The sequence below is a fragment of the Saccostrea cucullata genome, unplaced genomic scaffold (assembly GCF_032062105.1).
Source record: "Saccostrea cucullata isolate Sc308-1 unplaced genomic scaffold, CSIRO_AGI_Scuc_v1 ctg779, whole genome shotgun sequence".
Taxonomy (NCBI): domain Eukaryota; kingdom Metazoa; phylum Mollusca; class Bivalvia; order Ostreida; family Ostreidae; genus Saccostrea; species Saccostrea cuccullata.
Genome location: NW_026931120.1, coordinates 22,374 through 38,125, shown reverse-complemented (window position 1 = coordinate 38,125; position 15,752 = coordinate 22,374). Strand labels below are relative to the sequence as shown.

Genomic DNA, 15,752 nt, shown 5'->3' with positions numbered 1-15,752 from the left:
GAATACCCTCCCACTCCAAATGTAGAACTTTAGTCAGCTGTTGCAGAGTCTTGGGATGAAATCGTCTTTGGCAAATCATATCAATCCATTTTGTCCAATGCTGCTTCATTTGGATTACATCTAGCGATTTAGATGACTGTGACTGAAACAGGTTGTTGTTTCTTTGCAAGAATATGTGTATCAAACGAGCCATATGTGGCTGTGTATTGTGAGATTGCAATACGGCTCTAGGATGCTGCCAAATTGAATGGGTATGTGGAGGCAGAACATGGTTAGAGTACCTTTTTACAACAAAGTCCATTGAATTCGAACCAAGTCAATTTTACTTTCTTATAATAGCATTTTCCATATCATTACACTACCACCACCAACTTTTTTAACGTCCTGGAGGCAGTTATCTATATAACCTTCATTAAAAAGCATAAGCACTCTTAAACTTGTGAGAGGCTTTCAGATACACATTCTGGACTACTAGGTTCACCAAAATGTTCAACAGTGATGCTGTGGTCATACTCTATTCATCTGAGATCTTTGAAGTCGATATTTGAGGTGTCGTGGGGTCGAAAAATGGCATGAATAATCCTCTTGCAATAATTCGTAGTCAACTGAAAACGGTCTTGTTAGATGATCTGTGCAGTTCAGGGATAGCTAATGCTTTATATGACGTCCTTGCATTACATTCATGCAATTTGCATTATCCTCGGAAGTGATGCTGTGCTGCTGATGTCACACGTAGTTTACCATATTTTTTGCGAACATTGGGTGTTCAATGTTAATGGTTTATGCTTTATAGGTTAGATATGGTCTGTGTGTAACATTAAAACCTCTTGCAAATGTAGATTGCGGTACCCCTGCTTCCAGTTGCCCATTTTCCTTTTTGTGCCACGCAACGTTCAGATGCAGCATTTTTAGAATTCTTGAAAACAGCTGCTACATTTATTATATCCCCCACTTGAAAAGCGGAAGGGTACAGAATATACCGTAGAAGTAGACATTTCAGCGGGACGCAAATTTAACGATTTCTCCTTCAAAATTGATATTTTATTTCTAATAAGATGTAATTTTGGCTAGTAAACTCAGTAAAGAAGCCTTTACAAATAAGGCGCAAATTTTTTTTAGCGATGTTCAATTTTAGCGACCTTGGCAAAGTCGCTTATAAAGCCACAATTAAATTTTCGCTAAAAATTCTGCTTTTATATGTTCGGTAGTAAACGGTTTGTCCGTTTTTGATGAAAATTGAAATTTGATGAAACTTTCACAGAATCTTTTAAACATATTGCCATTGTGCACTTCCTATTTTACTTTTTGATCTGACTCGTATTTTGGGTGTACCACAACAAGACATGGGTATTCCCATTATATTCATATGAGGATATCATTTAGTGAGCTTATTGCTCACAATAACTCTAGTTTTTTTTATAATTTTATTATAGTTTCAGATCATCTGCCACCAAAAATGGTAAGCACTTTTAAAAGTGAATATTACTTCCCTATGCTGTACATACTAACTGATGCTTGGATTGATTGCAATGCCAAAAATGGAAAAATTGAGTAAGTTTATGAGTATTTAATGCTAACCAAGTTTCTCCCCCTGAGATTCAATCCTAAAAGTACTGTAAATTCATCAAACAATTCTCGTGGTGAAGGTTTGAAATATAAAATAGACACTCTAATATTAAAGCCATAGATGGCGTATGCACAATGAAAATCATTAGACTAAAATTATAAGAACTTATTATTTGTTTCATTACTTTATATAAAGATAGAATTTTTCCGTAAATTACAAAATCTAAATCAATTGCGTTATAAAGATATCACAATTTAATTTGGATTCTCGGAATTTTCTCCGACTCGGAAGAAAATACAAAAGATTTAAATAACACATTACAGAGAAGATAAAATCGTATTATTAGATGAAACGAGGTGTTCCCCGTGTTCAGAATTGTATGCATAGCTTAAATTTAAATGTTTTTACTATTTTTCTTTACTTAATTTTGTATTTTTCAAAAAATATTTTTTTTTATCATTTACGCCATATATGGCTTTAACGGGCTTTAAGTTGTTGATCATAAAGAATTATGTTGCATCATTATAGTATTTCTTTTAGATATGAATGGAAGAAAGATGGAGCAGTTGTTCAAAACAGCAAATATGTGTCAGTGGACAAAGACACAGGAACTTTGAGATTTAACCAGATGCGGGCAATTGTTTATGGAACCTATCAATGTTTTGCGAAGAATGATTTTGGGACCTCACTTTCCAAGCCGTTTAAAGTGAAAGAATCTTGTAAGAAATCAGTTGAGCGCTAATGCTTTTAATTCAAGGTCATATTTATTTTTAAAGAGCTAATACTATTCAATCAAAGGGCAAAGTTCATTTATTTTATTAGTACCATTTTCATTGTTTTGCAGGAAGTTGAATATCGTACAACTTACAAGCTTTCTTGTTGACAATGAGAGAGTGTTACATGTATACCTTACTTGTTAATTAATACATGTATAAATTCTTTAAATATAAATTATTGGTTGATTTATCAAAAAAGACTTACCGGTATTTTAAATACGGCGTGCATAAGGATCTATATCCTGTAAATTTAAATGTTAGCAATTTTGGTTTTTAAGCTGAACGATGATGTTTGGTGTGTAAATCACACTAACGTGTCTTGTGACGGCACATATTGTGGTCCTCTTCAAACGCAGCTTTAAATATTTTTAATTCGAGTTTTTCAAAAATATATATATTTCTTTAGCAATAGGAGCTTTTCCCTCCAAAGAACCCCAGGAAATACAATGTAAGGAGTTTGAACATTGTAAAATTCCTTGTCGAGACAAACCAGAATGTTCACCGGATTCTGAATGCAAAGTGCAGTGGTTTATTGGAGAAGGCACCAAGGGAAAGGTGGATTTATCAAAGAGAGTCGGGGTGGATGGAAATGGTACTTAGAAATAAGATGCATTCCACTAAAGTATATGTATGGCACGCCAAATTCACAAAAATGAGATAATCGATAAACTAGGTTTATCGGTTGTAAACTATAGTTTACAAACCGTAAACTATAGTTTACAAACCGTAAACTATAGTTTACAAACCGTAAACTATAGTTAATAACGTTAATCTATATTTCACATCTGTAAACCATAGTTAATCTATGTTTCACAACCGTAAACTATGCTTAACACCGAAAACAATCATATGCGATTGCAAACCATAGATTATCTGATAAATACAGTTTCACGATTTTTTAAACTATAGTTTACAAACCGTAAACTATAATTAACGATCTGATAAATATAGTTTTACAATTTGTGAAACTATGATTAACAACTATTAACTATAGTTTACGATTGTGAATCTATGTTTATCAACAAAATCTATTGTTTACGCTTTATTACAGACATATTAACTTAAATTAACATTCGTAAACTATACTTAACAACCGTTAAATATAGTTTTACAGATGAAAACTATACTTAACGAATCGTTAACTATAGTTTACGGTTTGTAAACTATAGTTTACAGTCGACAAACCTACATGTATTTTATCAATTCTGAAACTATGATTATCTCATTTTTTGTGAATTGGCGTGCCATATATATATATATGTTAATTCAATCTACTGAAATATACTAGTATTCCGTCACTCAGAAAATAAAAAGTTAAGATAATATTTTTGTATTCTTTGCAGGCGACCTCCATTTTCTAAGGACAAAAGCCAATGATTGGCCATGGGTAGGCTTAAACTACAAGTGTGGAGTATGGCATGAACAACTCAAGATGCTGCTTGTTGGCAGTCAAACAACTCTTAAAATTATCAGTAAGTATTTAGTTATTGCAAGGATTATCAATTATCAATTATTAGAAAATCTTACCTTTTCTGAATTGGTCAATAGTTACTCTTGCCACCAAAACAGTCAAACCCCATAATCTTCAATTCAATTGGACCGAGAAAAATGAGATCGAGTTATCCAAGGATTGGAAACGTTCATGGAAAAGAACTAAAGAATGCAGGGTTAGGACTTCATAATCACTTCCACATAGCCATGGTATTCATTCGTGTTTGAGATACTCAAGATTTACTGTATTAAAAAAGCAAACAGTGACTGTGATACATTAATTTGACTTGCTAGCTCTACTGGTTAGAGACCGAAAGAGCTTATGCGATAGTAAGGTTCTGTCATGTCGATCGGTCTGTCTGTAAACAATTTTTTTTCAAAATACTACTCCTCCTACAGTTTTGCTCTGATTTCGAAATAACTTGACACACAAGTAGACAACACAAAAATACAAAAATTCAGTACATCGATCTTTCATTTCGAAGAAGGGTGTTGCCGTGGTTACTTAAAATAGAAATACCTGTGAAATTCATTTAAAAGGCTTCCTCTCCTACATTTTTTGGTTTAATTTGAATATAACTTCACACATAAGTAGGCTACACTAAGAGACATAAACTAGTGCATAAGTTTCAGATTTAGATGAATTAAACGGTACTAAAGATAGAAATTTCTGTGATATTCCTTTAAAACTTTATTCACGCTACAGTTTTGGTTTGATTTCTATTTAACTTGACATGCTAGTATACTACACTAAATTACAAAATCCAGTGCATTGGTTTTTGATTTCCATAAACGGAAACTTACGGAAGAAACTGTCAATGTGTTTTTCAGCGGCTAGTCGTGTCCCGACACTGAGTCCAAATTTGATCTATAAATCTGGTGGTAATGCCCATTACAGAGGAGAGGGTGTTCTCAAATGCATGTTTTCAGGATAGTGAGTAGAATTAAATCATTTCAAATGCTTTTATCACAATTAATTTAGAAAATTATAAAATATTACACAAATGTCCTATTGTGAAAATGCTAGCTGCAGATCTGTAACTATCTGGTTGAGAAAAAAAAATCGGACAGACAAACTTGAGAGCAATATGGATGTCGGAATGCCAAGTTTTGGTAACTTTGGTCCAAGGCTACAACGGGCTGTTTAAGATTGTTGAAAATAAAGCAAAATAACAAGATGAGAGTAAAATATGTATTTAAATTTTATAATTTACGGATATAAACATTTTTGAGTGGGGCGTTTAAAATAGAGAATACCATTTGAAAGCATCGCCGTAAATCGAGGGTGTTTACAATGCTTTGTTCTGTAAATGTCTGGTTTATCTGTCCGAACAGGGAGCCACAGTTCTGTAGCTAGAACGGTGGCTATTTTCAAGACTGTTCAGCAATTTTATTCTTTGTAAAAAAAAAAAATTAATAAAGAATAATTATGTAAAATCAATTTTGTGATATACCGGTATGTTACTGGTCAATTTTGTTTGTAGTGCAGCACCAGATATTGAGTGGGTTTCTCCAGACAATGTAGTCATCAAGAATTCTGACAAATATGTCATCACCGATTATGAAAGGACACTGATTATTAAGGATGCAATGCAAAATGATGAGGGTCTCTACACGTGTACAGGAAACAACACACACAAGATAAACCCCCAAGGAGTTTTTCTTAATGTTACTTGTAAATCCATTTAAAAATGATCGTTCTGACAGCTAATCCGATATAAAACATGCATGTATAACGACATACAAGTCAAAGTTTACTAAAAAAGAGCAGATTTGATTATCAAAAACATTATTTGTAAATCAACCTTAGACTGAGTGAAAAATACAAATGAACAAGAAATTCCAAGTTATCCTTAAATTTTAGAAGTTAGTGCTGAGACTAATCGGTCTTGAATTCAAGGCTCTTCTAGATAATTTAGAGCTTCTCGTAGAGTGACTTCCATCTACATGTAATGATATACATTTTTCAGCTGCACCGATGCTTGATTCAGAATCAAAAAATCCCCAGATGAATGACTTGTATGTGTCAGTTGGAAAAAATGCCACATTTTACTGTGAGGCCATATCTTTACCTGGGGAAAGTGCTCCAACTGCTCCACGGTGGATGAAAAACGGAGTGGCTCTTCAAATTGACGGAGGTAAGAATGTGTTATACAACTTAAAAATGTGTTTTTTAGTAAAATGTTTATAGAAATTTCGATTACCTTCTCAAACTATCTATGCTCATTTTCATGTAAGCATATTTTTAGTGGTAATTTCATGAAGTAAAGATAACCATTTTAATTTAACCATTTTATAAAATACTCATACTTATTTTTAGGCAAGTATATTGTGAGCTCGAACCAACAGATGCTGATTGTGACCAATGTACAGAAAGCTTTAGACTCCGGAGCTTTTCAATGTATGTCTGAAAACAGTGAAGGGGTTCTGCTCAAGGATGCTTTACTCAAAGTCATAGGTAAGCTGATCAATATGTTTCTCAACTACCAAAAACCAACTTTTATTTGCATGCGAGAAATTTTCCCGAGGTTCTATAAAGATTTGAAGAAACAGTAGACATACTAGGAGAATGTTTGTAAATAGAAGACCTGATTTTAACTCTATGCATAGTCATGTATTTCATTGTCATCAAAACTTTTGATTGATATAGGGCAAAAGTTTAATAAACTTTTGAAACAATCCCTTTCAATAATAATTTTAAATCAGAGGTGAAAATTATACATGTACACTCAACTTTTTATCTGAGTGTGCAGTAGATAGAATGTTCTATCGTTAAAATGATATTGTCCTACGAACCCGGTTTAGTGAGGGCCTGTACCGAGACACAGTTAGATTATTCTAACTAAGTGTGCAGTGCCTCGATGCACCTATAGATTGTCGCATATCTTTTAAAAAAATAGCGATATTCAAGAAATGTTCATATCTTTTGACCTTCTTTTATTAACTGAAGTATATTATTTTTTCTGAAGATCCAATAACCATAATACAGAGACCACAGGGAAGCTACAAGATAATGCCAGGAGATAAAATAAGTCTGGGAGTTTTGTCCACGAGTGAGCCATCTTTGTCCCTGCGCTACAACTGGACATTTATCAGTCTGCAAGGTGAAGAGCAGGTGGTCAAAGACAATGACATATGGAAGATATCCAGGCCGACACTTAACAATCTGACCATTGACGTCAGTCAGGTCTCAGATCCTAGTGTTGTTCTCGGGGTATCAGGGGAATATGTCGTAGACGTCTTCCATAACTACGACTCCGAGAGAATCAAGGTCACTGTGGAAACGGAGATAATCACTACCGGTAAGCTTGTTGTCACTCAGAGTTTCATAATTTCTATCATAATTGTAAGAATTGGAAGATCAAGTTAATATTTACATTTGGAAATGTACATCTTATAAATATAACTAAGAAAGATCAAGGAAAAACTTCAAGATATCCACAGGCTTATTATTTTAGCCAATAGTATAATAACGAGTACTTTTGGACAGTTCCACATTTTTTTAATATATGCACTTTTTCCACACTAATTCATTACACTTGTTTACTACGTATCAATAATTTGGGGCAACATTCAAAAATAACATCCGATATTTAATATTACCTATACTATGCATAATTACAGGTAACTTTTCATGGCTCCAACTTCGATCTCTTGATGTTCTTTATTGCTTGAAGTGAGTCTCCGGACCTGAATTTTTTCCCTATACTTGATATGACCAAGCCTATTTGCTCTTAAACTCTCTTTAAAATTAATTTAGAATAAAATTTCGTGACAATAAACTACCAGAAAGATTTTTACCTTCAATTTTTACTTAATACCAGATTTATGCCAGTAATAAAAAACATTCTTAACTCAGTATTATAATTATAAAACAAATAAAATATCAACTCCAGGTTACGTTAGGATTCAGAAGGGACAGGGTTGAACCCCCCCCCTCCGGAATTTCGGAGTTATTTAAAAATAAATTCTATGTAACTCCGAATCAGAGAACCCTCTTGAAACTTTAAAAGGAGTTATGTACCTGAAGAAAATAACTTTTGTAAGAGGTCCCATTACGAGTTTATTCATTCATCCCTTTTGTGCGTCACTGAAATAATTTTCGGAAACATATCGTGTTTGATTTAACTTTTACCGTTACAAAACCGGAAGCACGTGTTGGCCCATGTTGTAAACAAAACCTAACCCACAGTGCAGTGAGAACTTTTGAGGTTTGAGTACCTTAACCAGACAGAACAGGTAAGAAATGATATCTATTTAAGAGAAGCATGTGTCAAATCTATGTTTTACCTAATTTTAAGACTAAGACACTGAAATTCCTTCATTTATATTCATGTTAATTCGAGATTCCTCAGACTCATAATCATGAGAGGCAGCATTTTCCCACATAGCAGGTTAACATAATCTAACTACGTCATGGGATAATTAGATAGAATGTTCTATCGTTAAAATGATATTGTCCTACGGACCCGGTGAGGGCCTGTACCGAGACACAGTTAGATTATTCTAACTATGGGATAATCTGCTTTTATATTGAAATTAAGTCCCTGTAAATTGATTATCTTTTTTTCAGGAAATAAATCAAACCAGCAAAGTTAAAAAAAACTAAATAAGTTATTAATAATGATCAGGTCCAGTCCAACAGTCCAAAGACTGTTTCTACCTACGTAGCTATTAATAGCTACCTAGGTTTTTAAAGCTATCAGAAGTAGCTATTTTTACCAACTTTCTGATTTACTTGCATTTTGTGGCCAAATGCAGGAATGGTGCAGCATGGTGAGCACAAAATTTCTTGATACAGTCACACTGATGATGGATATGACAAAATTTGGCCAAAGAATGATTATTTTGTATATTATCAATTTTGCATAGAAACTAATGTAAAATTGCCGATTCAGGAAGTAATAATTTTTTGCACAAAATCTTGTCGTATTCATCATTAGTTTGACCGTATCAAAAAATATGGTATTCACCATGTTGCGCCGTTTGGTGTTTTGGCTGCAAAATGCAGACAATATAAAAAGTAGGTAAAAATAGCTACTTTGGGTAGCTTTGAATACCTATAGGTAGTTTTAATAGCTACGTAGGTAGAAATAGTCTTTGGACTGGACCTGATGATAAAAGAGTATGCTATTATATACATGTGCACTACAAGATAAGCAAGACAAATGCTAGCTTCATACATGTAGGTATAATCATTGAAATGTTAAAAGTACAATAAGTTATATAGATATCCAGAAATCCAATCCACACTTTACAAACAGAGGCGTCAGAAGCTAATTGAAAGTGTGTGTGTGGGGGGGGGGGGGGGCTAAACCAACAAAAACAGTAAACCCCAATTTTCAATGCCTATATTATGTATTTATTTTCCAAAAAAGTGCCCCCCCCCAAGTTCCGACACCTATGACAAACATTTTCCTTTGTGGAGTCATGACCAAATAGTTATAGATTCTCTTCGATCTTTACATATTATCAAACATTTGAGCATGCTGGGATAAATTCACGGTGTTGTTTTTTTTTCTTTCAAATTATCGGTAGTTACTCCACGGGCTATCAAATTAAGAAATCCAACAATTATTTTTAAAGTCTATAATGACAAAGCATATACCTGAAAGTAGCAAAGGCCCGTATTTGAATTCTATCCCCCCCCCCCACCACCACTACCACCAAGTGATGCCAAAGGAACAAAACTTTTGAAAAATGTGAATTCAACTTCAGTCTTCAGTTGAACTTTGGTATCTTGAATACTTGTGGATATGCTGAAGTGATTTGGAAGTCTAAATGTTTGTATAAATAATTTTTTTAGGTGAAATTCAAGGATCAATGGTTGGTTGAAATTTAGGCCAGTATATGTGAAGGTGTTCTACTTGTAAATGTAAGCTTAAATAACTGAATAAGCATTGTTCATATTCTTCTAAGACGTCCTACATGCATGCATGGAAGTTGATTCATATTATAGCAGAAAATATGTTGGTCAGGTTTGTCCAAATCATTACAGAGGTTACACTCACTTGACTGTTACTATACATAAAAAAAGTAAACAGTTTTATCAAAGTAACAGTTACTTTTATGTATAGATGAAATTAACATCACTCTGATATTAAAAAACTTTGCATGGAAGTTTATTCAGGGGGAAAGTATGATATATTTAATATACTAGTTTTACATGTACTGTGATTAACATTTTTCTTTAAATACTAATTTTCAGAAGATTACAATGGCAGCTGGAGAAGGTTCAGATTATTTCAAAAGCTACGGTGATCTGTCGGTCCATACCCTCATGCTGAAAGACAAGCCTAGAACATTAGCCTACAAAGAATTCATCGAAAAGAACCAGTTCCTATTTCGAGATAAAGTGGTCTTGGATGTGGGTGCAGGGTCCGGGATTCTGTCCTTGTTTTCTGCCTCTGCTGGTGCTTCTATGGTGTACGCTGTCGAAGCCAGCAACATGGCTGATCTATGTAGCCAGATAATCCAGTGCAACAAAATGGAGGACAAAATTAAAGTCATTAAAGGGAGGATAGAAGAGGTGGAACTTCCAGTGGAGAAGGTGGATATCATTGTTTCTGAGTGGATGGGCTTTTATTTGCTTCATGAATCTATGCTAGACTCAGTGATATTTGCCAGAGACAAGTGGTTGTCAGACTCAGGTATAATGATTCCATCTCATGCTACATTGTACCTAACACCTGTCAATATGTCCAAGTATGTCACAGAAAACTTCAGATTTTGGGAGAATGTGTATGGATATGACTTTTCTCCTTTACAAACTGTGTCAATGACATCAACCCTTCAGCAACCAGTTATTGAATCCATAGATCCAAAACAGTGTATGTCAGACCCAGAAATAGTGAAGGAATTCGATTTACTGACTACGAAAGTAGAAGACTTAAAAACTGTTCAAAATACTTTTACATTTAAAATGACCAAATCTGGACTTGTGCATGCTTTTGCAGCATGGTTTGATGTTTATTTTGGTGCCCCAACAGTATCAATACCTCCAAGTTCACCTGGTAAAGACATTCCCAGAGTTCACCTAGTGACCTTGTCGACCTCTCCTATGGTAGAGGTCACCCACTGGAAGCAGACGGTGGTTTTTATTCCTGTGTCAGCAGCTGTGGATGAAGAAGACTCTCTCTCCTGTAAACTGGAGTTGTCACAAGATGCAACCAATCCTAGGCTATACAATATCTCCATAGAGACAATGGAGGACCAATCAGAGTCTGAGGAATCAGACTCAGAAGAAGAGGAGGATGTATCAGGTGATCAAATCAATCTAGATTAAAGATAAACTTTTACCATGATGGTTACATATTAGAATTAGCACTAGAATGAAATAAGCACAAAAATAAACATTCTTTGCAAAATTCCTGATTCAGACTTGATATTTTCATAGGATTTTAGATTTTTATATTTCTGATATAAATGTAGTACATGTAAGTTTGTATCAATTTTAAAGAAACCCAAACAAATTTATCTTTTCCCTTGTTGATTATGTCAGAAAAACTTATTAATCATTTTATCATATTGTTGATTTTTTCTCCACAGACCACCCTATCCCTTGTGACTGTGGTGCTGGGAAGTGTCGACTGATAGCAGCGTTGATGCAGAAGTATGATGAGGAGCAGACGGCACTGGAGTTGGAAGCAGAAGAAATGGAGGCATGTGCTGCTACAGAGGCTGCCAGAAATATGGACCTGGTGGAAAATGGCGGAGGGCAGCAAGTTAATGGTTGTCTGGATGAATAGGACCCCTGTGTACTGCATGAAATAATGTTATATTTCTTGTACACTTCTAGTGTTCTTAATATGAATCTATACAATTTTTACAAGGGCATTTTCACTATCAATAAAAATATAACAGAAAGAATGTTGAATTACGTTTGATGTACACTTCTAGAATACAGACATAATTTCTGATGAGGGCATGTGCACTATCAATTAAACAACTCCTAAATTCTTTTTCATGATATTGAAAAAGAAATTCTTTATTTTTTTTTATTAAGATTTATAAGTATCTGTAAATATAATTATTAGTGCAACATGACACCATGTATTTGAAGGATAATCAACATTAGCAAAGAAAAGAAAAACATCTCAAGTGGAATTATTTGTATTGAGATTGATGTATTTTTAAGCTGAACACAGCTTGTAAAACGACGTAAACCATATCATTTTTCCAATCTCCTATGTCATCATGGGGATGTTTAAACCCTTTGCATTCAAAAACCTAACTGTCTTTACCTGGTCAGTGCTGTATGTAGTATATGTACAATGTATATCTAACATCAATGTCTTTTTGTTTACATTTTATTTCAATGAAGATGCAGTTTGGTTTTTTTTTTACTTTGTAATGCATTGACCAGTGCAACCAACATTGAATATCTATCGTAATTATTTTTCTTGACATGACAGCAGATGTCATTTCTGTCACGCCAAAGTCTATCGTAATGAAAATAAAAAATGTGTCTGTTCAGGTAAACACCATGAAACAAAATATATTGAACTCTTAACAAAGCTTGAGGCTTATATGGTGGTTGGCGAATACAAATCTTGATAAAACTAATATTGCAGACAAAGATAACTCTCTTCCTTTTAGGAAAAATGTTCAGCTTTAATTGTGTTTATACAGTATTTCAATCAAAAAAGCTACTTGTTATGTCATTCTTTTGCTAGATGATTCATTAGAGAAAATGTTCACTTTTAATTCTTTGCCAAGAAATGAATATATATTGACGAAATCAAGATAAAGAGGCATTTTAGCATTAAACAAGATGTACTAGTTATACCCGCACTTTCTTAAGAAAGTTCGGGTATATTGTTGTCACTCATGTCCGTCCGTCCGTCTGTCACACTTTTCTTCCCTGAACTCCTCCTACATTTTACACAGTAGCCTAATCACTTTTTGGGAGATGGTTGGTGGTGTCATGTAGATGTGCAGTAAGGTTTGGGAATTCTGATTTTACCCCGGGGGGTCAAATGGGGGTCGAAAAATGAGGTTTTTTATGCAAAAATCCCCTTCTTCCCTGAACTCCTTCTACATTTTACTCAGCAGCCTAACCAGCTTTTGGGAGATGGTTGGTGGGGTCATGTAGATGTGCAGTAAGCTTTCGGAATTTTGATTTTGCCCCAGGGGGTCAAATGGGGGTCGAAAAATGATGTTTTTTAAACAAATAGCTCCGTCTTCCCTGAACTCCTTTTACATTTTACTCAGCAGCCTAATCATCTTTTGGAAGATGGTTGGTGGGGTCATGTAGATGTGCAGTAAGGTTTTGGAATTTTGATTTTGCCCCGGGGGGTCAAATGGGGGTCGAAAAATGACGTTTTTTATGCAAAAAGCCCCGTCTTCCCTGAACTCCCCTTACATTTTTCTCAGGGGCCTAATCATCTTTTGGGAGATGGTTGGTGGTGTCATGTAGATGTGCAGTAAGGTTTCAGAATTTTTATTTTGCCCCGGGGGGTCAAATGGGTGTCAAAAAATGACTTTTTTAATGCAAAAAGACCCTTCTTGCCTGAACTCCTCTTACATTTTACACAGAAGCCTAATCATCTTTTGGGAGATGGTTGGTGGGGTCATGCAGATGTGTATTAAGGTTTCTGAATTTTGATTTTGCCCCAGGGGGTCAAATGGGGGTCGAAAAATGATGTTTTTTAAGCAAATAGCTCCGTCTTCCCTGAACTCCTCTTACATTTTACTCAGCAGCCTAATCATCTTTTGGAAGATGGTTGGTGGGGTCATGTAGATGTGCAGTAAGGTTTTGGAATTTTGATTTTGCCCCGGGGGGTCAAATGGGGGTCGAAAAATGACGTTTTTTATGCAAAAAGCCCCGTCTTCCCTGAACTCCTCTTACATTTTACTCAGGGGCCTAATCATCTTTTGGGAGATGGTTGGTGGTGTCATGTAGATGTGCAGTAAGGTTTCAGAATTTTGATTTTGCCCTGGGGGGTCAAATGGGTGTCGAAAAATGACTTTTTTAATGCAAAAAGACCCTTCTTCCCTGAACTCCTCTTACATTTTACTCAGCAGCCTAATCATCTTTTGGGAGATGGTTGGTGGGGTCATGCAGATGTGTATTAAGGTTTCTGATTTTTGATTTTGCCCCAGGGGGTCAAATGGGGGTCGAAAAATGACGTTTTTTATGCTAAAAGCCCCATCTTCCCTGAACTCCTCTTACATTTTATTCAGCAGCCTAATCATCTTTTGGGAGATGGTTGGTGGGGTCATGTAGATGTGCAGTTAGGTTTTTGAATTTTGATTTTGCCCGGGGGGGTCAAATGAGGGTTAAAAAATGACGTTTTTTATGGAAAAAGCCCAGTCTTCCCTAAACTCCTTTTTCGTTTTAAACAGTGGTCTTATCCTCTTTTGGGAGAGTTCACTCTTTTGAAATTTTTTTAAAACATCAAGGTCAAGGGGTAAAAAATCATAGCATGTTGGGAAACATCTTGTTATGGGTAATGTTCACTTGAAATGTGAAAGTCGAATCTCTTCTCAATGAAAAGGAAATACAACATTAATGAAAACTAAGTTAAACTTCAAGGTCGAGGTCACAGAGTCAAAAAGTCATGATACATTTGGAAAGGTCTTATCACAGGTAATATGAATGCCCTTTCATTTATCTTTCAAAATGATCAATTTAAAGCAATTAATTTGTTTATGAAATTAGGTCAAACTTCAAGGTCATGGGTAATAAAAATCATAGTGTATTTAGAATGGTATTGTCCCATTTAATACTAATACGCATGTTTAATATAAAAGTCCTGTCTCTTCTCATTCAAAATATATGACCATATGACCAAGGTTAAATTTATTGTGACAGATGGGCAGATTGACAAACAAATGAGATTTAATGTACCCTACCTTTAGCGAAAATGGGGGACAATAAATGTCTTTGCTGTTCTTGAGAAGTGCATATTTAAATGTAAATTGGTTGAAATTGGCCCAGTGGTTCTTAAGAAGTTAATGTGAAAAGTTAGCAGACAAACAGATGGACAACAGAAATCAGTACATTTCAGAAAACAGTATGCTTATAAATAGTTAATCAAGGTGCTTTGGGTAGCAAAATAAAGCTAAACTGGTATATCTAATTCATCCGCAGAGCTTAGTATATTTTAATATGCACAACCTTTTCAACTGTTATCATAATTATTTTTTAAAATTTATATCACCATGTCTCATTCAAGGGAGAACTAGAGATATGACCAGATGTATATCTGTTGAATATAAAATATGTACATGTATACTGTGTTTTTTTAGTAATTTGTTTGTTTGCTGTGACAGCAATTGTTATGGCAGCTTTTGGCAAAGGTTGAAGTTTCTCAAATGTAAGTCAGACTCCAAGGTCAAGGTCAAAGGGTCAAAATTGTTGGTATCAAAGGGAAAGTCTTGTCACAAGGAATACACATGTGAAAAAAGAGAGAAATCCCTAGAACTTCCTCACCTGTTCAAAAGTTATTGCCAAGGTTAAAGTTAAATTGGGTTCAACTCTAAGGTCTAGGTCAAAAATAATTATACCTGTTGAAAGTTCACAATGATTACACATGTTAGAGCATGAAAGTCCTAGCACCACCTGTTCAAAACTTAGGCCAAGTTTAAGGTATTTTTCTTGTAAAAGTGGGTCAAACTCCAAGGTCAAGAGATCAAGAGGTCAAAATTGGTGGTACCCATTAAAAGGTTTTGCCAAAAGAAATTTACTTATGAAATATTGAAGCCATGTGTATAGCTCAATCCACTTAAAACTTATGGGCAAGGTTAAAGTTTCTGTGGACAGACAAACATACATAAACATAGGAAACAAAATATGTATATATAGTCAAATGAAAAAAATTTCTACTATTATGGAGTCATAAGATCAATTGTCATTTCAGGTACAGGGAGTCAGTGGCTAGGGAGATCAGACCCCCCCCCCCCCCTGGAATTAG

At 34.8% G+C, this 15,752-nt stretch overlaps 2 protein-coding genes across 2 annotated transcripts; both read left to right on the top strand.

Annotated features, from left to right (window-relative positions):
- Positions 1-1,343: 1,343 nt before the first annotated feature.
- Positions 1,344-7,231, top strand: LOC134231483 (neurofascin-like). Its single transcript, XM_062713445.1, has 10 exons — positions 1,344-1,347; positions 1,434-1,551; positions 2,108-2,286; positions 2,750-2,935; positions 3,687-3,815; positions 4,666-4,768; positions 5,319-5,509; positions 5,805-5,972; positions 6,155-6,292; positions 6,804-7,231. Exons 1-10 carry the CDS (start codon positions 1,344-1,346, stop codon positions 7,202-7,204), a joined length of 1,617 nt encoding a protein of 538 aa, XP_062569429.1. The 3' UTR covers positions 7,205-7,231.
- A 659-nt stretch (positions 7,232-7,890) lies between these two features.
- On the top strand, positions 7,891-12,591 carry LOC134231473 (uncharacterized). Its single transcript, XM_062713433.1, has 4 exons — positions 7,891-8,073; positions 9,641-9,709; positions 10,043-11,096; positions 11,383-12,591. Exons 3-4 carry the CDS (start codon positions 10,052-10,054, stop codon positions 11,580-11,582), a joined length of 1,245 nt encoding a protein of 414 aa, XP_062569417.1. The 5' UTR covers positions 7,891-8,073; positions 9,641-9,709; positions 10,043-10,051; the 3' UTR covers positions 11,583-12,591.
- The last annotated feature ends 3,161 nt before the right edge of the window (positions 12,592-15,752 follow it).